The sequence below is a fragment of the Hypomesus transpacificus genome, chromosome 22, assembly GCF_021917145.1.
Source record: "Hypomesus transpacificus isolate Combined female chromosome 22, fHypTra1, whole genome shotgun sequence".
NCBI classification, from domain to species: domain Eukaryota; kingdom Metazoa; phylum Chordata; class Actinopteri; order Osmeriformes; family Osmeridae; genus Hypomesus; species Hypomesus transpacificus.
The window spans coordinates 10901080-10924077 of record NC_061081.1 but is presented as its reverse complement, the minus strand read 5'-3'; the positions used below and the strand labels follow the sequence as shown (position 1 = coordinate 10924077).

Below are 22998 nucleotides of genomic sequence, written 5' to 3'. Positions count from 1 at the left end.
CCTTGGTAAACCCAAACAGGAAGTGCTGGGCGTGGCCAGCAGGGAGTCTTACCGGTGTACATGCAGGTGAGCATGAGCCCCAGCGCGGCCATGGCCCTGTGGGGGCTGGGCATGTTGACGCGCTCCACGCTGAGCTTGACCAGCGCCTCGCTGTCCAGCCGGGACAGCTGCTCCGACAGCAGCAGACGCTCCAGGCCCCTCAGGACGCAGTGGTAGATGACCGACGGGGTGGACTCCTCGCTGGACGACACCATCACGGCACACGTCTGGGGGGGGGGGGGACGGACATCAAACGCGTGAGGTAGTATGGATGTGGAAGTGGAGGGACATGGTGAGTGGGGTTGGGGGGGGGGAGAGAAAGACAGGGAAGGAGGAGAAAACACGAGATAAAGGATGAGGGAGGGAGACGGGCACACACACACACACACGTCTACACACACTGGGCTCTGACCTGGATGACTCCGGCGGTGAAGTCGGCTCCCACATCCAGAGGGTAGTTCTCCATCATGTAGAAGGCCACGGCACACATTACCAACACGTGCTGCTGGTTATGCAGGTTCACACAGCTGTCGACACACACACACACACATTACTTACACTAAACACACAGTGGCTGAGACACACAGCTACCCGAGGGAGAGGATATGTGGAATATGTGGGAAGGCAGGTAGGTAGTGCCATCTAGTGGTCATTGATCTCCAGACTCCTGTTGGGCTCGTCTTATTAATGAGGCTGAACTTTGCACTGAATCCCTAATGGTTTTATAATGTAGCCAGATGAAAGGACAGCTATATCTGACTGTTCACAGCCAGACACAGAAGATGGCATTTCCATGTATTTAAGGACTAACAGAGACAACAGAAGGTCATATACGGTGTGTGTGTGTCTGTGTGTGTGTTCTCAGCATGAGCCTTCTCATCATCCACCTCCCCTCCATCCTCAGATTGACTGATCATCCTGACTGACGATGGCAAGACACCAATTAGCATCCCTGCCACCGGCATGTGTGGAGCTGCTTGTACAGTGTGTGTGCGCACGCGGAAGTGTGTCCATGTGTGTGTGTGTGTGTCCTCACTGTGCGATGGCGCGGAGGTTGGACAGCAGGTAGTCGGACACGGCAGGGATCAGCTGCTTGGCCGTGTCGTCCAGCAGGTCACACTCCAGCACGTACAGCACGCCGTGGAGGGCCCCCATGCGGCTGGGGAGGTGGGTGCTGCGGAGGGTGGTCTCCAGCAGGCGGCACACGGGCTCCGCTATCGCCTTGTCCTGGGGGGGGGGGGGGGGGTTAGTGAATTCATTCAATGGATTGATTGGATTGGGATGAATGATTGAATTTCTAGGGAGATGAATGGAGAGATGGGACAGGGACAATGATAGAAAGCAGCAGTGCATGCTCAATCTCGATGCATGCGTTTGCTTACGTAACCGGTTTGCCTACACACACACGCGCTCACACACACGCGCTCACACACACGCGCTCACACACGCGCTCACACACGCGCTCACACACTGCTCACCATCCCTAGTACGGCAGCAGCCTTGCAGATGGCCGGCACCAGGTACTGGTTGAGTATCTCGTCCTCAGGGGGGTGAACCTTCTGCAGCTCCATCAGGGTGGAGAACATCATGTCAAACTGGTTCCTCTCTGTGAACAGGTCGGACACAGCTAACAACTGGAGAGGGGGGGGGAGGGGCAGAGAGACAGGGAGAGAAAAGGGGGGGGGAGAGGGAGATAAAGAAAGGGAGAGAAAAAGAGCAAAGGAGTAGATAGAGATGGAGAGACAAGAGATGGGAAGACAGAGGGAAAGATAGGGAGACCAAAAGAGATGCGGAGAGAGACTGTAAATGGACGTGCATCTGAATGAGAGGAAGCAGGACCAGGGTAAAGCCTAGCGGTCATTTCTCTGACTATATCTGTGTAGTCTGTCAGTTTGAAGGGATGAAATAGCAGAGGGATGTTACCTGTCATATTACAAACTACATGGCGTAATAATGGTTATTTCCCTGACTGACATTTTGTGAATGAACACAACTGAATGTGTGTGTGTGTGTCCCCGTCCTCACCGAGCGGACCACCTCGCTGATCAGCACCACAGGGGTCTTCCTGTTGCTAGGGGAACCGGGGAGGACCCACTGGCTGTAGAGCTCCAACAGGAACTGGGAGCACGAGTGGATGTCCACCCCTGCTCGATGCTTCCTGTTTGGAGAGACGAGGAGGAAAGGGGGAGGGGGTTAAGAACCTGTTCTGGACACCTCATACAAGCATGTGCTCCCTTAGGGTGAACGGCTGCACTTGTGTGTGTGTGAGACCTGGAGTTGATGGGGGAGGTGGGTGGTGAGGTGGTGTGTGTGCGTGCGCGTGTGTGTGTGTGAGACCTGGAGTTGATGGGGGAGGTGGGTGGTGAGGTGGGGGCCGGGGCGTCGGTCTCGTCCTCCTCGTCCTCGCCCCACTCCTCCTCCCTCAGGGGGGTGATGTTGTTGCCCAGCCACACAGAGTGGATGGACACCTGGCCCAGCTTGTAGTCCATGTTGCCCAGCTCCCTCTCTGTGTTGATCTGGAGCAGCAGCTTCTCGTGGCTGATCAGGGTGCCTGCTGGAAGATGCACACACACACACACACCCAAACGCACACACACACACCCAAACGCAGACACCCACACATAATATTGCACGTGTGAATATAAACGGCCTGTATTTCTGTCCAGAAAGTGTGTGGAAGGCAACACACCTATTGTGATGACGGTATGTTTGTGTGTGTGTGTGTGACCTGCGGAGGCAGCAGACAGCGAGGGGACGGGGTCCCAGGCGTGGTAGGGGTGGTGTGTGTGGACGTTGTCTCTCTTGGACACCAGAGCCTGGATCTCTCTCTCCACCTCCCCTCGGATCACAGACAGCTTCCGGCCAAACCTGAGGAACGTGCAGGACGAGTTAACACATCAGCCATGCTTGTGTTTGTGTGTGTGTGTGGACACAAACACCATTCAAACAGTGTCTGTATATCACAATCTTACATCTGGGCTTCTGGGTGTTTGAGCACACATAAATACTATCCATGTCGTGTTGATATGACTGTTCCACAATGTGAGTGATCTATGTGTGTGTGTGTACCGGGTGTCGAGAGCCTTCAGGCTCTTGTTGCGAGGCTGCTGCTCCAGACAGCTGACGGCAGGGTTGCCAGCGGTGGGCAGGGTCATGGCGCTCAGCACCAGGGAGGTGATGGCCTGGACGGCCAGCACGTTGATCTGAGTCCTCTCCAGGTCCTCCTGGGGGAGGGGGGAGGGTTAGACACACACACACACACACACACAACCAAAGGTGGTCAACTTAACACGTTTGTATACACACTTTAAGGTGAGAAACCTAACCCTGTACGTGTGTGTGTGTGTGTACCTCCTGCTGGGTCTCCTCCTCCTGGTCCATAGGGAGGGGTTGGGTGACCAGCACCCCCAGCAAAGTGGCCCACGTCTCCTCAAACTGGGTTCTGCTGCTCCAGCCTACAACGCGGTCACAACGCGGTCACAACGCGGTCACAACGCGGTCACAACGCGGTCACAACGCGGTCACAACGCGGTCACAACGCGGTCACAATACAGTCTCTGCAACATGGGAAGAACAATCTGCAAGACTTCACTATACAGAGTACCTCACCAGGAAATGATAAACGGAATGGGCGCTTAAGAGTGTGGAGCAGTGTTAGTATTTGGGTACTATTTTAGATGACACACCTGACGAATGGGTTGTTAACAAGCTCTGTGGAAGCCTGATAACAACCACTATTTGAATCGGGTGTGCTGGAGCAGGGAAACATCTAGAACATGCAGATCAGGGTGTCCCTGAGGACCAGGGTTGAGAACCACTTAACAACCGTACGACATGTTGGGTTGAAAATGTTTGAGGAGAATTATTCTGTACGGCGGCCAAAGACTGTATTGCTTGAGGAAACGACATCCTGTGCGTGTGAGTGTGTGTGTGAGTGTGTGTGTGTGTGTGTGAGTGTGCCCTCTCACCCAGTGTGTTGATGCGGTAGAGGAACTCTCTGAAGACGTCCTTCTCCTGAAGGAACTCCACAGGGATCTCAGGGAGGGCTGTGCCAAACTGTCCACCTGGCTGGGGGGACCAGCCCAGCTTCCACACCTACACACACACACACACACACAGAGACGTTAGCTATGCATACATGTCCAAAGGCACACAGTCAAGGAAGTACTAAACACACACACCTTTTATATGTATACACACACACGCGTAGAAGTTGGGTATGCAAACATGCGCAAACGTTCACCCCCACACACGCACACACCCCCCCCACACACACAGTGTCAGACTGACCAGTGGGGGCACACGTGTGTAGCTGTTGACCAAGGGCAGTCTGGACAGACTGATGACGATGTTGCGTAGTGTCGGGGTGAGGAAGGCAGGGATGGAGCTGTTCCTATGGTGACCCAGTGCCAGGATGCTCTGGAGCCCCTCCACCAGCTCCGTCATGGTCTCACACGCAAGGCGCTCACACACGTCTGGAAAACACACACATTTAGTGTCATCAAGGCATAATGTTTCTTTAGGTGTGTGTGAGAGGTGGTGATACTCACTGTCGAGGTGTGGAGAGTCGACCTGGTCAGAGTCAGAGTCTCGCCCCTTGTCTATCTTTCTCTCTGGGCGCAGCAGCTGGTCTCCAGGACCCACCGCCACTGGAGACACACACACACACACAGGCAAAGTTTAGGTTTCTCACACACAAACGCTCCCAAACAAATATACAAACTTACACAGAAACCTCACAGTGACCCATCATAAGCCCCTTCACACAAACCCCCACCTCCCCTGAACACACGCGCACCCACAGACCCCCACCTCCCCTGAACACACGCGCACCCACAGACGCCCACCTGCGGTGATGAGGAGGCGGAGGCAGTGCACCAGGGAGCAGGTGTGTGTGGTGTAGGCGGCCGAGGCCAGGAGGCTCCAGATGCAGGGCTGCTGCAGGGCCAGGCACAGGCAGGACAGGGCCCCCTGGAGGTCCACGCTCAGAGGCACCTGGTCCTGGAGCACACGCCACGCCACCACCTGGAAGAGCAGGGGGGAGGATAGAGGAGGGGGGTCAGGGAGGGATGAGCCATGAAGGGATGGGTTACGGAAAGGGGGAGGGAAGAAAGGAGGGGGTTGGGGAGGGGAGGGAGAAATGAAACATGGGAGGTTAGAAAACGGCGCAAGACAACGCCAGCGTGCGCTCGTGTCAGGGTTCAGGGAGCTGACGTCAGGGGTCACGGGGGTGAGGGGTCACGGGGGTGAGGGGTCACGGGGGTGAGGGGTCACGGGGGTGAGGGGTCACGGGGGTGAGGGGTCACGGGGGTGAGGGGTCACCGGGGCCTCACCTCTGTGACCAGGCAGGTGAAGGAGGTGATGAGGTGCTCCTTGTCCGACGGGATGTGGAAGGAGGAAGGCAGCTGGGACACACACAGCAGGTACTGGGACAGGGCGCGGCACAGAGACAGAACCCTGGGGTAGAAACCTGCCTCTCCTGGAGGAAGGACAGAGGGAGGGAGGGAGAGGGTGGTAGAGACAGAGAGGGAGTGGTAGAGAGAGAGAAATAGGGAGAAAGACGGAGAAACAGAGCGAGGGAGAGAGAGAGAGATTAAACAATCAAATGATCCTAAGAAGGTCAATCAGAGGTGTTGGAGAATGAGAACACACACACAGTTTCTCACCGTAGACTTCCGCCAGCTTGTCCCAGTAGGGTGAGGGTTCAGAGGGCGGCAGGAAGGACTGGTGAGGGACAGGAAGCTGCTGCGTGACACTGCCCAGCTGCTCCAGGGTCACCTGCAGGGCCGTCTCCAGGAGCAACGACCCCTGACCCCTGGTCAACCTCTGCAGCCCCATGCTCAGACAGGGGCAGAGGAGACTGAGGTTGAACTCCTGAGAGGGGCAGAGAAAGAGGGGGGGGGGGGGGGGGGGTAAGGGGCTACCTTTTGTGTTACCTTGAGGAGGTTTCTGGGTGTGTGTGTGTTACCTTGCAGCTCATGATGCTGGACAGGTCAGTGGGAGGTAGTTTGGTCAGGAGTTCCGTGGTCTCCGTGAGAGCTCCGTCGCCACGGAGACAGCACTGTGACTTCACCAAAGCCACGTACCATTCCTGAACGAATGCAAAGGTTACATTAACACACACGCACACACACACACACACGAAGACACACAAACCCAACCAGTACTCTGACCTTGTCAGCAATGACCAACTCAGGGGCAGGGGGCGGGTCCCCATCCAGGGGGTGTGATGTCACGGGAGGGGCGGGGCTGCTCGTTTCCTCGGCGACCGTGGCTCGGAACCTGTCCAGCAGGGAGTAGAACCTCTGATGCCTGGAACAGGAAGGAGAAAGTAAAGACAACATCACAAATCATACGACACAGTAAGATGAAGAGCTCATCCTTTTCCCTCTCGTGGTGGTGCTCAGAGCATTAGTGACGTTACAGAGAGCAGTATTACCTCTGAGCCAGTCCGCTGGTCTGAAGGTACTCCTGCAGGCGGTCCAGTTCCTCTACAGGGAGCTGAGCTACGCTGTTCTGGAGTCACACACACACACACACACAAGGCTCAGTACCAGCTAACAACCCACAAGGTCCAAACTTCAACTGAAACCTCAACTGGAACTTCAAACTCCCTTTACAACATGTAACCCCCCCCCTCCCCCCCCCCCCAGTGTGGCCCACCTGCAGCGTCTCGGCCAGCAGCATCTCCACGCGGCGGCAGGCCAGCGTGTCCACCATGCGCGCCAGCACCCTGAAGGGCGTGCTGAGCAGCTTGTCCACATACAGCATGAGCAGAGAGCCCGACTGGCTCAGGTGGATCCCCTCCAGACACTGCAGGGTCTTCCTCAACATGGTGGGCTGAGGGGGAGGGGGGGGAAAGGAAATGGTGAAAGACGCCTCACCAAACCTGATGTATTTGATTGTGTGAGCGGGGCCAGTGTCAGAGGAGCAGCAGTATGGGACATGGCCACACGGCCGTGATAGGCTCCACCCTCGCAGGTTGCCAGGCGACCTCACCGTGGCGAGGTTGTCGCAGCGGGACTGGATGGCCTGGATGAAGAGGCCGCTGGCGGCCGAGTTGCGGTGCACGGCGCTGATGAAGTCCTGCACCGGCGGCTCGTGGGACAGGTTGATGAGGTCGCGCACGTGGTTCACCATCAGCCAGGTCAGGTGCTCCGAGTCGTGGAGGTTCTGACACTGCGGGGGGGGGGGCAGGAAATGATTCAAATTACAGACTTCCAATGAGCTCAAAGATGTCTGTACATCCACAACAACAACAACCGTTCCACAGTGAGCCTAAGCATGGCCAGTGTTCTCAGGCCTGGCTGGAATTCCTGCAGGCAGCAGCAAGCGCTCACCACGTAGTCACAGAAGAGGATGAGCGCGCCCCGCCGGACGATCTCCCGGTTCACCATGGCCAGACGAGCCTCGGCCTTCTCCTCCTCGCCCTCGCTGGAGGAGTGGGGGCTCAGCAGCTTGGAGGAGGACAGGCTGTGGCCCCTGGAGAGGGAGGGAGGGACAGGGTGAGGAGAGAGGGTGAGGAGAGAGGGTGAGGAGAGAGGGTGAGGAGAGAGGGTGAGGAGAGAGGGTGAGGAGAGAGGAAAAGTGCATAGGTGAAAGCTCTGCTGAGAACACAGGACTGAGTTCATGTGTGTGTGTGTGTGTTTACCTGGGCGTCTGGTGCACCTCGGCCCACCAGGAGTAGTTGGTGTAGTGGATGATGAGCAGCACCTGGCACCACAGCAGCACCAGTGAGGGATGTGTGGTGGTCAGACACTGCACCATGGCGTTCAGACCCTCCAGGGGGTAGAACTCGCCCCCGTCGCTGGGCCCGCCCCCCGCCGCCGGACCCCCCTCCCCCTTCAGGAGGCGGGTCGCCGCCGCCGTGATCCTCCGGAACATTCCTGAAGGAGCGAGGGAGGAGAGGCGGAGGAGAGGGAGGTAGGAAGGAAGGAAGGAGAGAGTGGGTTGACGGTGGGAGTCCAACGTAATGTGTGCGTGGGTTGCAGGAGAGTGTGTGTGTGCTCACCGCTCTTGAAGATGTGGATGAGGCACATGAGCAGGGTGCCCAGCTGCTGGCAGTAGAAGGTGTGTTGCTGCTCCGTCATGTCCACCTTCACCTGCCTGGACGAGATGTCCTCCAGCAGAACCCCCACCAGCTGGAGCAGGAACCTGGGGGGGGGGGGGGGGGGGGGGGGTGGATGAGGAATAAGGAGATAAAAAAGAAAGAGGATTCGGTGAGGAAAGGACGGGGGGGGTTTTAACAGTTTTAGAGACTCTTTTGAACACAACCCCAGAGATGGGCGGGGCTCACCTGGCAAAGGTCTCTTCCGGCGCCGCCCTCTGCGTCTCGCCGTTGGCCTCCGGGCCCCCTCCAGAGGGGGCGGGGCCGGGCGGCGGGGGGGCGGGGCCGTCCAGGTGCAGGCGGCGGATGGCGGGGCAGGACAGCAGGCTGGGGGAGAGAGAGAGCTCATGGACACGGGACAGGACGATGTCCTCAGTGGACTGGGAGACCAGGACCCTCAGGATGGCCAGGATGCCAGACACCCACAGCTGGACCGTACCAACAGAGGCCTGGGGGAGGGGGGGGGGAGAGAGAGAGGGGGGGGGGGGGGGGGGGGGGGGGGAGAAAGAGAGGGGGGGGAGAGAGAGAGAGGTAAGACATCTTTGCCATAGAAAGAGCTGATGAAGAGGACTGAGAGGGAGTGTGTGTCACCATGGTGGCGGGGGTGGTGAACATGCTCTTCAGCAGCATGTCTACAGGCCTCAGAGAGGAGGGGGCCACCGTCTCAAACAGGGTGTTCAACACCCCCAGAGCCTCCGGGGAGTCCAGGTGCATCTGGAGACGCAACACACACATACACACACACACAAACACACACACAGAAAACTAATTAGAGTTTACATCAGATTTTAAACGGCTTCTGCTACAGGCCAACACACAAACACCCAGTTAAAGGGTTAAACACACACACACCTGCTGCTTGCCGATCATGGGGAGGATGACGTCAGCGATCTGGCGGGAGAGTCTCTTCCACTTGTCCTCGTTCTCCTTGTGGCACTGCTGCAGGACCAGGATGAACATCTCCAGCACCTGCACACACACACACACACACACGTCCCAACCCCGGTAACAGTACAGTCTGTAGGTGGACTTGTGTATGACACTGTGTGTGTTTGTCCAGAGTGTGTGTGTGTGTGCTGACCTGGTGGTGCTGGATGAGGCGCAGCAGCATGGACACCACCACCTCCTTCTGAGTCTCCAGCTCCTTCCCAGCGTCTGCCTTGTTGGAGCCCCTCAGCACAAACAGGTCATGCACGATAGGCTGGAGGGCGGGGATGGCTACACACACACACACACACACACACACACACACACACAGTGAGATACAGCGGAAGGTGTGTCTGGTTCTTATGGTTAGAGTGTGTGTGTGTGTGAGAGGGGGCCCTCACCGTGGGTGTGTGTGTGTGTGTGTGTGTGTGTGTGTGTGAGAGGGGGGGGCCCTCACTGTGGGTGTGTGTGTGTGTGTGAGAGGGGGCCCTCACCATGGGTGTTTGTGTGTGAGAGGGGGGGCCCTCACCATGGGTCTGTGTGTGTGTGTGTGTGAGAGAGAGGGGGCCCTCACCGTGGGTGACAGCCTTGCGCCCGCTGGCCATGATGCCGTCGCACAGCTGGATGATCTTGGGGATGCTGATGATCTGCTTGGAGTGGTAGCGCTCGTACGACAGCAGCACCAGGAAAAAGAAGATGTTGGGGACGATGGCCTCAGAGTCTCTGGAGGGGGGGGGGGGGGGGGGGGGGGGGGGGGGAATGGCACACACACACAGTCTGAATAACTAGAAGGTGTCTATGTATCTTTTGTGGTTACTGTGCCTTTGCATGTAGACAGTGAACTCCCAGCCAGCCCAGCATACCTGAACTGGCCCACCTCGATGTACTCAAACTGCTTGAGGACGAAGCCTATGAACACCTGAAACACAGACAGAGTGAGGGACAACACCTCACTGGCCTTACCAGCCTGTGTGGGGAATTATGGGGTAGTGGCAGTTTCCTGTCCAACTGCACGTCTGTGTGTGTGTGTGTGTGAGCGTACCTGGTCCGAGTCCAGCAGGCAGTAGTTGACCCTGAGCTGCACCAGCTGGGCCAGCAGGTCCAGCACCTGTCTCTGCAGGCCCACTGAGGTGCTGGTGGTGTACTGCTTCAGAGCTTTGATCACCAGGGGCTCAAACAGACGGATGTGGTTGTGGATGGCGTTCTGACACACACACACACACACCATGGAATGAAAGGACAGCTTTTTAACATTCTCTTGTTATTGACACACACACACAGACCCTTTCATTGTCTTTGATCCCTTCCTTGCCTCTCACACCCAGGCGTATCATGTTATTAGGAGAGTGTGTGTGTGTGTGTGTGTGTGTGTGTACCTTGTCTCCTCGCTGGCGAGTGACGTTGGTGATGCTGGACTTAAGCTGGTTGGACACCTTCTGCATCACATCAAACCACCTGAGGACAGGGGACACATCAACATCAGGAAAACAAACTGTACAGGTGTAGAGAGCAGGTGGACATTCTGTGAGTGTGAAAGTGTGGGTACGTGTGAGTGAGTGAGGTGTGTGTGTGTGTGTGTGAGTAAGGTGTGTGTGTGTGTGTGTGTGGAGCCCCACCCGGAGGCGTCCTGCTCCTGCTCAGCCTGGACCATGTTGCGGAGGCTGGCGTCGGCCAGGGCCTGGGTAAAGTGTGTGTAGGGGGCCATGAAACAGTAGTGGTAGAGGCCGGGGCGCAGGCTGGACGAGCCCAGACGCAGGGCCCGGCCCTGGGAACGGCTCGGCCCACTCAGGGCCCCCTCGTACTGGGAGGCCAGGTTGGTGCCAAACAGAGTCTTTAACAACTAGAGGGGGGTTGTGGAGAGAGAGGAGGGGTGAGGAGTGAGTGAGAGGAAGAGAGAGAGACAGAGAGAGAGAGAGAGACAAAGAGAGAGGGAGAGAGAGAGGGGGGGGAGATAAAGGGACAGCCAGGGGGACATAAGCGTGTTATATCTGAAAGAACTTTTTAACAGTAAGTCGGACTACACAGAATTAAAGCAACAGTCCAAATGGGCCTCCATGTCCCAGTGAGCAGCTGCTGCAGGGCAGCAGTGGGGCCAGGCAGGAGTGTATGGAACCATCGCACAGGGGGACCTGAGTCTTCACAGACCCTGTCGGCAGGAACCAGCCTCTCTCTAGGTGGCGTCATGGAGGCCACAGTACACTGCTCAGTACTGCCGCGCTGGTACGCCACCCCACACACACACACATGCATGCTAGCAGGTTTTACACACACAAACACACAGTTGGTACCTACTTGTTGCACGCACACCGTGGCCATGGTAGGTTCTCTGGAGAAACAGGACTTCAGGTAGCTGAGGATCTCCTCCACACACTGGCCCAACACACACACACACACACACACACATGACAGGCAACAAGACTTTACTTCTTGAGCATCACAGCTAATAGTTTTCATCAATGCTTTCCATTTTTGTCAGTAAGAAACATCAGTGAAGTGACTGATGGATGATGGATGGGGATGATGATGATGGATGATGATTATGGGTGATGATGGATGAGGGATGATGATGGGTGTGGATGATGGGTGTGGATGAGGGGGTTCAGACCTTGCCGATGTCGTGGAGCGTGGCCATCTCCAGGAGCTGGGACAGGACATCCAGCGTTGAGCGCAGGAACCCTCCAAACTTCTCATTGGTGCTGTGAAGGTCCAGTGTTACCTGGGAAACCAGCAAACATTTAACAGAAATTTCAACTTTATTCTTTTTTTTTACTGAAATTTGAACAAATCACAGTACTGATTCTAATTAGACTGAAAACATATGTCAACAACAACAAGCTTCTTGGGAAGATTTAACCAATAAAATTCTGCAAGTGTCTGTGTGTGTGCGTTCTCACCTTGTAGTTGGCATGTGTGGCCTTGAGGACGTCGTACAGTTTGAGGTAGGGGGGCAGGTGGTAGAAGCTGCCCAGGGTGCTGGACTTGCTGATGGAGGTGGAGGCGGAGCTTTCAGACAGCCGCCCCCCCGCCACCTCGCCGGCCTTCTTGGGGCTCATGGGCGTGGAGCTGGGCTCCAACGCCTCCTTCTCCTTGCCCTTCCGCCGGATGGGGCTGAGGGACGGGGTGTTGGCCAGGGAGGGGAGGGTGGCCTACGTACACACACACAGACACTCTCTTAACTCGACATAACGCCATGTTAACACATCGTTGCCATTATCGAAGCATGCCAAGCTCAAATCCATCCCATAAGCAGCAGGTTACCTTGACGGCGGGGCCCGGCGGCGTGTCGTCCAGCACGTGGGCACAGATGTTGAGGATCTTGAGCAGGTGTGAGAAGAGGTGCTCCACCAGGGCCACCAGGGGGCGCTCTCCCAGGGCCGCCCAGGGCTCCTCCAGCTTCCCGGGAGCAGCGGGGGGGGCGGGGCTGCTCTCCTCCTCCCCAGCCCAGGGGCTGCGCATGCACTTGGGGGCGGCCGCTGGAGAGGGGAGGGGGTGGGAGGGCAGGTGCTGGATCAATGTTGTGATGGAGGTCGTCTTTGTTTGGGGCGTGCGTTTGGGTGTTGTGTATGTTCTTTGTCTTTGTGTAAATCTGTGTGTGTGTGTGAGTATAGCTGTATGCAAGTGGGTGTGTGCATATATGTGTGTGCATCTGTCTGTGTGTGTGTGTGTGTTTGCGTGTGTACCTGCGAGCAGGTTGCCGGCCAGCAGCATGGCGTCCTGGTGGGCAGACAGGTCGAGGGGGAACCAGGCGGAGGAGAGGAGGGAGAGGACCATGTTGGCCATGCCCACCGTCAGGGTCCTCCTGCCCTCCTCCACCACGCTCCCCACACCTGGCTGGGACAGGCTGGAGGAGGGAGGGAGGGAGGGGGACATAGACACAGAGTCAGAGAGAAAGAGGGAGAGTCATTTCAAGTTCTATTTAAACGCGTCTCTAAATGGTGTTTCTCAGTGTTCTTGAGCCTGTGCTCTTACTCACATGTGTGTGTGTGTGTCTCTGCGTGCATTGGTGTGTGTGTGTGTGTGTGTGTGTACCTGAGCCCCCTCCCCCGGCTGCGGCTCAGGCTGGAGCGTGACGAGAGGTTGACGGAGGAGCTGACGTAGCCGCAGTGCCAACCCGTGCTCCAGCTGCATGCTGGGAAGTTGGAGGTGAGCAGACACAAGGCCTCGCAGCAGCCAAACTACACACACACATAGAAACAAGACACACACACACACAATCACCCTCATTACAATATATATATATATAAATAAATATGAATTCATATATAATTCAACTGAGAAAGGGAAGCAGCTGTGTGTGTGTGTGTGTGTGTGTGTGTGTGTGTGTGTGTGGGCTCACAGTCAGGGCCCTGGAGGAGGAGGAGGTGAGGGTGTGTGTGTGTGTGTGTGTGTGTGTGTGAGTGTGTGAGTGTGTGAGTGTGTGTGTGGGCTCACAGTCAGGGCCCTGGAGGAGGAGGAGGTGAGGGTGTGTGTGTGTGTGTGAGTGTGTGTGAGTGTGTGTGTGGGCTCACAGTCAGGGCCCTGGAGGAGGAGGAGGTGAGGGTGTGTGTGTGTGTGTGTGTGTGAGTGTGTGTGTGTGTGGGCTCACAGTCAGGGCCCTGGAGGAGGAGGAGGTGAGGGTGTGTGTGTGTGTGTGTGTGTGAGTGTGTGTGTGTGTGGGCTCACAGTCAGGGCCCTGGAGGAGGAGGAGGTGAGGGTGTGTGTGTGTGTGTGTGTGAGTGTGTGTGTGTGTGGGCTCACAGTCAGGGCCCTGGAGGAGGAGGAGGTGAGGGCGTGGGACACGGCGGTGATGACTCTGGACAGGTTGTTCTCCACCGTCACGTCAGACACACTCTGAGACAGGTTGTAGCCTCGATACGTCCTGGAGCACACAGCACACCACATCAAACACACAGTGTGTGTGTGTGTGTGTGTGTGTGTGTGTGTAGGTGAGTGTGTGTGTGTGTGTGTGCTACCTGGTGATGGTGCTGACGGTGAACTGGGAGGGGGGCTGGGTCTCGTGCATGAGCAGCTGGAGGTAGACGCTGCTCTGGTCCCGGGCTATGGCCACCACAGGGTCAGTCTGGCCCTGGTCACAGTCATAGAACAGCCTGGACACTAACCTGGGGGGAGGAGGGGAGGGGGGGGCATATCTCATTGACATCAATTATCCCCCAAAAAACAGCACAAGAGAGAGAAAGTGAGTAAGAGTGTGTGTGTGTGTGTGTGGGTGCATGAGGAGGGGGTGGGGGCTACCTGCTGACAGTGGAGGCGGCCACGTGTCGCACCCTGGGGTCGTCATCCCCCAGCAGGTGGATGACCACGTCGTTCAGCACCCTCTCCTGCAGACGCAGGCACTGTGGAGGGAGGGAGGGAGGGAGGGAGGGAGGGAGGCAGGCAGGCAGGCAGGCAGGCAGGCAGGCAGGCAGGCAGGCAGGCAGGCAGGCAGGGAGGCAGGGAGGGAGGGAGGGAGGGAGGGAGGCAGGGAGGCAGGCAGGGAGGGAGGGAGGGAGGGAGGGAGGGAGGGAGGCAGGCAGGCAGGGAGGGAGGGAGGGAGGGAGGGAGGCAGGGAGGGAGGGAGGGAGGGAGGGAGGGAGGGAGGGAGGGAGGGAGGGAGGGAGGGAGGGAGGGAGGGAGGGAGGGAGGGAGGGAGGGAGGGAGGTGGTTGAACAGCAGATAAAGACATTTTCGATCCCTTATTTCTTACATCTTCTGTGCATGAATTCATGTTTACATATTTGCTACAATAAACATTCGCAACAATGTGACAGTTAAGCTATTTATCCTGGAGGCAGTCTAAAAGGTTCTCACCCCAGTGAAGTGATGCTCCCCTTTGTGCAATTTCTCAGTTTTCCTCTCTAGGAAATTCACTAACCTGTGAACGAACAGTGGGCAAAATACTGATTGCAAAGGTCAGAAAACAGAAAATAGAGGATTCCCCAGATCTTAATCCAGACTACCTCAAATATAATCTTAATCTCTCAATCAATACTGTATATCTACAAAAGACACAAAAGTGTTCTAGAAGATCCATGTTTCATGTTGGCGGGGGCTGGCTAACCGGAAGTCCATCTCCGCCAGGGTCTCCAGGAGTTCCGTCCTGACCAGCCAATAGGAGCAGTCCTTCAGGGTCAGGAGGTCGATGAGCAGCTGCAGACCCAGCTCACTCAGAGTGCTGCTGCAGAGGGTCATGATGCAGTGCTGACACACACACACACAACAGTATTAACACCTACTGCAACTGTAGAATCTTGTAGATATTTTTGTGTGTACACACACACACACACTCACACAACTTACCCTGACTGCAGAACAGGCCATCTTGCAGGTAACGGAGGACTCATCCTTTAGAGTTTTCTGGAGCACAGGCACCAGGTCCACCAGGGACAGAGGGTTACCTGGACGACACAGGAGAGAGGGATGAGGTCAGAGGATGAGGACAACGAAGAAAAGAAACAAGTAGAAAATGACAGTTCATCTGTCACAAAGGCACCAAACCAACCATCCAAACACAATCTCTCATGTTGTCTCCTCTCTCTCTCTGTCTCTCTCTGTCTCTCTCTGTCTCTCTCTGTCTCTCTCTGTCTCTCTCTGTCTCTCTCTGTCTCTCTCTGTCTCTCTCTGTGTCTCTCTGTGTCTCTCTGTGTCTCTCTCTCTGTGTGTCTCTCTCTGTGTGTCTCTCTCTCTCTGTGTCTCTCTCTGTGTGTGTCTCTCTCTGTGTGTCTCTCTCTGTGTGTCTCTCTCTCTGTGTGTCTCTCTCTCTGTGTCTCTCTCTCTCTCTCTGTCTCTCTCTCTCTCTGTCTCTCTCTCTCTCTCTCTGTCTCTCTCTCTCTCTGTCTCTCTCTCTCTCTCACCAGTTGTGCTGTGTACGCTGGCCAGCCAGCTGTGGATGTTGAAGCGTGTCTTGGTGAGGGCTGCCTGGATGAGGGCCCCACACAGGATGGCGGTGGCCCCTCTGATCTGGGGGTCCCCGTGGCCCCCCAGGCCCAGCACGTCACTGATGTACTGCTGTTCTGTAGGGAGGACGAGCAGGGGAGAGGAGCAGGGGAGAGGAGCAGGGGAGAGGAGCAGGGGAGAGGAGCAGGGGAGAGGAGCAGGGGAGAGCAAGGGGCTAGATGCATGACATGTACACGTGTGTGTGTGTATGTAGATGTGTGTTCATATTCATATGTGTCGATGTGTGTATGTGTGTATGTTGATGTATGTATGTGTGTGTGTGTGTCTGTGTATACTGTAAGTGTGTGTGTGTGTGTATACTGTGAGAGTGTGTGTGTGTCCTCACCCCCCACAGCGGTGCCGTCCAGCGGCTCCAGGTAGAGGGTGTTGAAGAAGGCCTCAGGGTGCAGAGCCACGGCCGCGCCCATGCAGCTGACGGCCAGCGCCTTCACACTCACACGCACCTCCTTGTCTGGGACTAGACCTGGGGAGCACACACACACACAGGTCACACACAGGTCACACACACAGGTTCGGTGCATTCTGTGGCGGTCCACAGGACCGGAAGTGTTGGTCAGAGAGCCCCTCACCGCTCTTCTGTCCAGTCAGGAGGAAGGAGGCGGCGAGCAGACGAGCGCAGTGCACCAGTGGCTCCGCCCCCTGGTCTGTGTAGTGGCCAATGGGGCCCTTGATTCTCGACGGCTGAGAAAAGAGGAGGCACGCACAAAAGAGTGAGCGAGCGTGCGATGGTTCGAGCGTGCGATGGTTCGAGCGTGCGATGGAGCGAGCGTGCGATGGAGCGAGCGTGCGATGGAGCCCCTACCTTGTGGTCTGGCTCGGGCTCCACTGCCTCCTCGGCAGGGGTGAAGTGGTCCACACTGCTGTCAGAAGCCTGCCTGTTGTGACCTCTGCCCTCCAGCAGGTGGGGCTTACTCAGAGCTGGGGGAGGGGACAAGACAACAGTTAAGTCCAACAACAACAACAACTTCTTAGCGCTGGTTGTTGTTAACGGGTAGGAGGGACGTACCCAGGGCGGACTGGGAGAAGGGCTCTGTGTGTTCCTCCAAGGAGGAAGGGCCGGTCCCCTCCTCTTCCTCATCCTGCAGCGTTCCAATCTGCATCCCTGAGTACTGGCTCTCACTGCCATCCAGGACCTGGGGAGGGCACACACACACACACCACCTTCAAACCTCTACTGTCACAAAGAAGCGATATGCATATGCATGAACAGCTGGGGATCCGGACTGAGGCTGGAGCCCAGGCCTCCAGCCACGTCAGCATCAGAGGGCTGTCTCTCCTCTGTGTCTCTCCTTTGTGCCTCTCCTCTGTGCCTCTCCTCTGTGCCTCTCCTCTGTGCCTCTCCTCTGTGCCTCTCCTCTGTGCCTCTCCTCTGTGCCTCTCCTCTGTGCCTCTCCTCTGTGTCTCTCCTCTGTGTCTCTCCTCTGTGTCTCTCCTCTGTGCCTCTCCTCTGTGCCTCTCCTCTGTGCCTCTCCTCTGTGCCTCTCCTCTGTGCCTCTCCTCTGTGCCTCTCCTCTGTGCCTCTCCTCTGTGTCTCTCCTCTGTGTCTCTCCTCTGTGTCTCTCCTCTGTGGCTCTCCTCTGTGGCTCTCCTCTGTGGCTCTCCTCTGTGGCTCTCCTCTGTGGCTCTCCTCTGTGGCTCTCTTCTGTGTCTCTCCTCTGTGGCTCTCCTCTGTGGCTCTCCTCTGTGGCTCTCTTCTGTGTCTCTCCTCTGTGGCTCTCTTCTGTGTCTCTCCTCTGTGGCTCTCTTCTGTGTCTCTCCTCTGTGGCTCTCTTCTGTGTCTCTCCTCTGTGGCTCTCCTCTGTGGCTCTCCTCTGTGACATGACCCTGGCCAGCTCCCACTCTCCTTCCCCGGGGGTGGCCATGTTGCTGGGTGACGGGCTGACAGACAGGTACGTCCAGGGTACCAGCCAATAGGTTAAGCGGCCTGTCAAGCGCACCAAGCAAACAAGTGGCATGCTCGTTCCCTGGGTTCAAAGGACGAGGAGACGGGATTGGTCAGGAGCGAGGGAGGGTCCACCGCAGTATGTATAGAGGGTGAGATCTCCAGAGATCCGCTGAGATCTCTGTTCCCCCCCGGACAGGGGGGAGGGGGGTTTAGCTGACGGACCGACGCATCAGTGAGGTCATGAGAAGGTCGAGGGCAGTCACGTGCACGGGTCAAAGTTCAAAGGTCAAGTGGACGGACAGGCGAACGAGGGAAGGAGTGCGGGGGGGGGGGGCAGGTCACGGCAAAGCACGCAGGCAGGCAAGCCCCACCCCTTCCCCCGCCGAGAAAAACAAAACAAGACATCCAATCAGCTGACCTTGTCGCTGCCGCTAGTGGAGGAGGAGACGACAGAGCAGCAGGAGGAAGAGAGGAGGAGGAGGCGGCCGAGGAAGAGGAAGAGGAGGAGCCGGCGGAGGACGTGTCGCTGTCGCTGTCGTCTGGCCCCTCAGTGGAAGTGGGAGAGCTTGGAGACCGCCGGGTCGCCCACGGCGAAGGCAAACGAGACTGCGACAGAGCGCGTGAAGGGGGAGGGAACTGGGCGTTAGAAGGGGAGTGGGGGGGGGGGGGGGGGGGGGAGAGAGGTCGGGGCAGACCACAGTAAAAAGGATTTCGTCCAATCGGGACGTTTGGCTCCACGTCAGTTCCGACTGCCGTGCTGATCCACGATGAGGAGCACGTGAGCAACACTCAACCACCCAGAACAGGCCGATATGGAGACAAGAAACTATGGACTCTGAACCCAACACCAAGAGGTGTGGCACTGGGACAACCCTGTGCTCAGCAGGATTCCTTCTTCCTAACCTTCATGCCACAGGGATAGACTACAGAACTCCTGTCTTCAGGCCTCATGTAAAGGGCACTGACAGGACACGGCATCGAGTACAGTGCTGTGCCAAAAAAGTATTAGGCACAGTACAGTACAGTCTTCAAAATCCTCGTTCGCACCTCCACCTACACACCCACACACGCACTCCTACACAGACACCCACACACACTCTCTCTCACCAGCTCTGCAACGTCGGAGGGTGTGACGGCAGAGTCGGGTCCTTCTGTGGTGGTCTGGGAGGAATCGCTGGGCGGGAGCGAGCGGTCGTTAGGACCCAGCGGAGCGTCCAGCGGTCCGTCGGGCGTGGCGTTCTCCGGCGTGGTGTAGTCGGCCGTCTCCGGGGTGGCGTTGGCCCCGCCGCTGGAGCTCCGGCTCAGCATGTCCTCCTCGTTGGGCGACTCCGGAGTCTCCGCCCCCTCTCCCAGAGCCCCGCCCCCTTGCTCGGAGGAGGCGCTGAGGTCAACGGAGTCGCCGGGCTGCAGTGCATGCTGGGAGGAGCGCGGCTGTTCGGTGATGATGTCCACCTGGGCGGTCCCCTCAGCTGTGGGGCAGACACACAGTGAACAACAATCGACGTACAAATCCTTGGTTTAGTAACTGTGGTAAAGGTTTGTTTTTAAGTTGGGGGGGGAGGTGGGAGTGTCCCATCTCTAACCTGAAAATGCTCCGGCCATGCCCTCCGCCCTCTCAGGGTCCTCCTCTAAGCCCTCCTCCTCCCCTGACAGCAGCTTGCCTGAGACAAGGGGGAAGGGAAGGTCATAGGGTGTCTCACTGCTGTCCAACTCTGTTGTGATCGACTGACACACACCTGATTACCTGACCACATGAGTAGGGAAAGAGGGAAAAGAGAGAGAGAAAGAGAATCACCTTTCTGTTTCCTGAGGACGAGTGGACTGCAGGAAGACCCTCCCCCAGCTGGACACGACAGGAAACAGGAAATAGAAACAGGAAGTGAAGAGGGGAGAAAGCAGCGAAGCCCCACAGACCCGTAGTAAACCCTCCAGAGTCACGAACCAGGAAATCAGTTAGTGGAACGGAGGATGAGGAAAAGTTAATAGGACGGGAGAAGTATTCGAAAGACCAATCAGAAACCTAACAGCAAACCGGGCCTGTCCAACCAGCTTAAAGTGACCAACGGCAACGGCTCCGACAGGCGGACTTGAAAAGCGTGGTTACCGATGAACTCCGCGATGCTCCCGGAGCGCCCGCGGCTCTCGGCGTCCTGGCGGAACACGCTGGCGTGCGGCATGCTGCCGGCTGTGATGAACATGTGCAGGAGCTCGGGGGGTGGGGTGCGGAACACCTGCTGCAGCAGCTCCAGAGCGGCCGTGACCACGTTGTGGTCCCTGTGCTGTGTGTAGTGGAGAGTCAGCTCGTACACCTGCCACACACACACACGCACTTAGCAACACACAGGACGAGTTGCATACAAGACGGCAAATATCCAAATCTCTAGACATACGTTGTGTTCTAATATACTTGCTTGAACACCTGGCAAGCAAACACACACACGACACACACACTTGCCTGCAGCAGCTGCTCTGGTGTGGGCTGGATGTCGGCCTCCTTCCTCATGACCCCAAAGCTGCCCTTGAGGCTGGTGGTGTTGACCTGCTGCTGGAGCAGGGGCATCAGGTAGCGCAGGGTCAACAGCACACCCAGGATCACGTGGTTGGCCCGCTCCTCATCCACAGGCACCAGCAGGCCTGGAAGCAGTTTGGGTTCAACTGTGACAACAGGCCGGGCAGTGTGTGTGTGTGTGGATGTGTGTGTCTGTGAGTGTATCTGCCCGTATATGTGTATGCACATGTGTGTTTTCGCGTGTGATATTTTCCAGTGAACCGAGGGCTGTGTGTGTGTATGTGCGTCTGTGTGTCTGCGTGGAGTATGTGTGAGTGTGTGTGTGTCTCACCCAGCAGCACGTTGAGCAGCCAGGTGTAGAAGTAGGTGGCGCGGCGGGAGTGCTGGCACACGCTGACGGCAGAGCTGGCCGCCGTGCGCCGGATGGTGGGCGAGCTGGACTTGAGGTTGGCCACCAACGACTTCAGCAGCACCTTGACCTCGCCGTCGTTGGCGAAGTGGCCGAGGGCGCCCAGGATCTTGGGGACGGCGGCCGCCAGCGTCTCCTGCACCGTCTCCTCCTGCCGCTTGGTGATCCTGGTCAGACACGGCAACAGGTTCACCAGGTAGGGTCTGGGGAGGGAGGGAGGGAGGGAGGGAAGAACAAGAGATTAGATGCATGAGAGCTGAAGATTCAAACTCTCAACACATAACTGAAATGCTCTCCCAGGTGTGTTGGATATGTGTGTGTGCACATCCTACCTGCATTTCTGTGGCCTGATGAGGTGAGCGAGCTCAGCGAACCTCCAGAGGGCCGCCCTCAGGCTCCGGGAGGCACTGTTCTGCACACACACACACCATCATCACCACCAATACCATCTTGACACCTATCATTTATTGTGCCGTCATATATTGTTATACCAGTTTCAAATCTTTCAGTCAAAGAAAAATGTTCAACCTCTAACCATCCTTGCTCCACCCACAATACCATCGCGCCCAACTCATCAGTCTTAATGGTACAAAAGGTAGGTATTTTATAAGTAAAAGAAAGAGAAAAAATGAAAGGTTTTGTGAACTATAAACAGGATGCGTAAGCTAATGATAACCTCTGACAGTTGTGTGCCAGTGGAACATCAAGCTGTCATTTTTGGAGCGTGCCGCTACTTTCCAGCCAATCATGTTCCACCCATCCGCCTTCAGCGAGGTGGGCCTTCCTCCTTGGTTCATTTTGTGAAACCACTTTCAATCAAACTTGAGCTGGGGGAAAGCAGGGAATTTTAGACAAGAATGTTTCTCTCATTTGACAAAACAGCCAGTGTACCTTTTTAATCTCTTTGTACAGTTCCAGCTGCAGCCGCGGAAGGTTGGAGTCCATCAACGCCTGGAGGGGAGAGAAACGACCGGAACATTTACCACATTGCTGGGTTTCATTCACAAGGTAAAGAGAAACAAATAAAGGAAGACGAGTTCTCTGTCGCTGTGACTGACACACAGGAGGTTAAAGAGGAGCGTGCGGACACGGAGGTTGGGGGCGGGGTCCTCACTTTGATGATTTTGTTCAGGCACTCGTCGGCCACCATGCGGACGTCCGACTCGCGGTCGTCGCTGCACAGCAGGAACATCTCCATGGCAATGCCCAGAAGCTTCTGGAACTCCGGAGACGTTCTGATCCCAGAACCATAGGAACAAAGAGAGGGGGGGGGGCACAGTCATTACACACACACACATTCTCTAGCAGTTCATTCCACAGTAACTGTCAACCTTATATGAATAGCCTATGGCTATGAATAATATGAGTATGATGAATGTGTTCAGCATAGTGTTACACAGGCCTCGCAGGCATCGACTGTTTCTGTGACGGCACTGTTAGGATCATCGTTTACATTCTGCACTTGCTATTGGCTGACAGGCTGTCATTTCTAGAATAAATGAGGACTTGACTAGGTAATGGAAACATGTGGGTTATCACGTACTTGAGAGGAAAAGAGCTGTTCTGCTTGATGCCGAGACTCGTCAAGCCATTGCAATGCAGTTACAAGCACAGTCATCACAATTACAGCTAAGCCCTCATTAATGACTGTGCCACAGCTTAGTTTGCTACAACAGGCCTTGCTAATCTGGAACGTCCCATTGTGTGTGTGTGTGTGTGTGTGTGTGTTGGGGGGGGGGGGGGGGGTTATACAGAGTACATCGTTATTAGGGTGTGTGTTTGTGCCTGGTGTGAGGTGTATCCATGGAATTGACTGGTCCCTATTACACACTCTCTGATGACTGACCCGTTTGTGTTTGTGTTTGTGTGTGTGTGTGTGGGTGTGTGTGTGTGTGTGGGTGTGTGTGTGTGTGTGGGTGTGTGTGTGTGGGTGTGTGTGTGTGTGTGGGTGTGTGTGTGTGTGTGGGTGTGTGTGCTAGGGCCTACCTCAGAGACTGAGCCACAATGTTCTCACATATGGTCAGGCAATGTGTGACTCTGTCCTTCTTGGTGGTCGCCAGCTCCTTCTTCCTGCAGAATAAAAATACAGGCATTTATATTTGATATGATACATTGTATGGTGCATGGGTTAGGGTTATATCAAAGGAAGAATACACAGGAGGTGTACAGGAAGGAATAATGAATTTATA

General features: G+C 56.2%; 1 protein-coding gene and 1 non-coding gene across 10 annotated transcripts in view; both read right to left on the bottom strand.

Moving 5' to 3' along the window:
• Positions 1-22998, bottom strand: part of htt (huntingtin) — a 29292-nt gene that overhangs the window by 4935 nt on the left and 1359 nt on the right. For 2 of the 9 annotated variants that reach the window (XM_047044366.1, XM_047044372.1), the window contains exons 2-60: positions 22796-22879; positions 21924-22056; positions 21701-21760; positions 21142-21221; positions 20732-21012; positions 20347-20525; positions 19996-20200; positions 19687-19734; positions 19475-19552; positions 18999-19360; positions 17013-17139; positions 16809-16924; positions 16576-16687; positions 16332-16469; positions 15904-16062; positions 15350-15447; positions 15111-15250; positions 14861-14924; positions 14306-14406; positions 14026-14172; positions 13811-13931; positions 13103-13248; positions 12754-12914; positions 12332-12546; positions 11968-12219; positions 11679-11789; positions 11366-11443; positions 10690-10913; positions 10450-10528; positions 10116-10277; positions 9937-9992; positions 9648-9796; positions 9228-9364; positions 8999-9115; positions 8738-8860; positions 8336-8595; positions 8051-8193; positions 7691-7925; positions 7380-7521; positions 7039-7218; positions 6703-6879; positions 6479-6555; positions 6213-6351; positions 6008-6130; positions 5706-5913; positions 5373-5518; positions 4887-5064; positions 4590-4688; positions 4330-4514; positions 4008-4134; positions 3391-3494; positions 3109-3263; positions 2768-2907; positions 2377-2593; positions 2065-2197; positions 1518-1673; positions 1076-1266; positions 452-566; positions 53-266 (exon numbers count right to left, since the gene is read on the bottom strand). In XM_047044366.1, the coding sequence (XP_046900322.1) occupies positions 53-266; positions 452-566; positions 1076-1266; positions 1518-1673; positions 2065-2197; positions 2377-2593; positions 2768-2907; positions 3109-3263; positions 3391-3494; positions 4008-4134; positions 4330-4514; positions 4590-4688; positions 4887-5064; positions 5373-5518; positions 5706-5913; positions 6008-6130; positions 6213-6351; positions 6479-6555; positions 6703-6879; positions 7039-7218; positions 7380-7521; positions 7691-7925; positions 8051-8193; positions 8336-8595; positions 8738-8860; positions 8999-9115; positions 9228-9364; positions 9648-9796; positions 9937-9992; positions 10116-10277; positions 10450-10528; positions 10690-10913; positions 11366-11443; positions 11679-11789; positions 11968-12219; positions 12332-12546; positions 12754-12914; positions 13103-13248; positions 13811-13931; positions 14026-14172; positions 14306-14406; positions 14861-14924; positions 15111-15250; positions 15350-15447; positions 15904-16062; positions 16332-16469; positions 16576-16687; positions 16809-16924; positions 17013-17139; positions 18999-19360; positions 19475-19552; positions 19687-19734; positions 19996-20200; positions 20347-20525; positions 20732-21012; positions 21142-21221; positions 21701-21760; positions 21924-22056; positions 22796-22879 (8687 nt within the window). The remainder of the gene's footprint in view (positions 1-52; positions 267-451; positions 567-1075; positions 1267-1517; positions 1674-2064; positions 2198-2376; positions 2594-2767; positions 2908-3108; positions 3264-3390; positions 3495-4007; positions 4135-4329; positions 4515-4589; positions 4689-4886; positions 5065-5372; positions 5519-5705; positions 5914-6007; positions 6131-6212; positions 6352-6478; positions 6556-6702; positions 6880-7038; positions 7219-7379; positions 7522-7690; positions 7926-8050; positions 8194-8335; positions 8596-8737; positions 8861-8998; positions 9116-9227; positions 9365-9647; positions 9797-9936; positions 9993-10115; positions 10278-10449; positions 10529-10689; positions 10914-11365; positions 11444-11678; positions 11790-11967; positions 12220-12331; positions 12547-12753; positions 12915-13102; positions 13249-13810; positions 13932-14025; positions 14173-14305; positions 14407-14860; positions 14925-15110; positions 15251-15349; positions 15448-15903; positions 16063-16331; positions 16470-16575; positions 16688-16808; positions 16925-17012; positions 17140-18998; positions 19361-19474; positions 19553-19686; positions 19735-19995; positions 20201-20346; positions 20526-20731; positions 21013-21141; positions 21222-21700; positions 21761-21923; positions 22057-22795; positions 22880-22998) is intronic. The other 7 variants (XM_047044367.1, XM_047044373.1, XM_047044369.1 and 4 more) reach the window with 6 other exon arrangements.
• Positions 11175-11302, bottom strand: LOC124484854. The gene has a single exon (XR_006958016.1). It is a non-coding gene; the product is annotated as a small Cajal body-specific RNA 14 (non-coding RNA).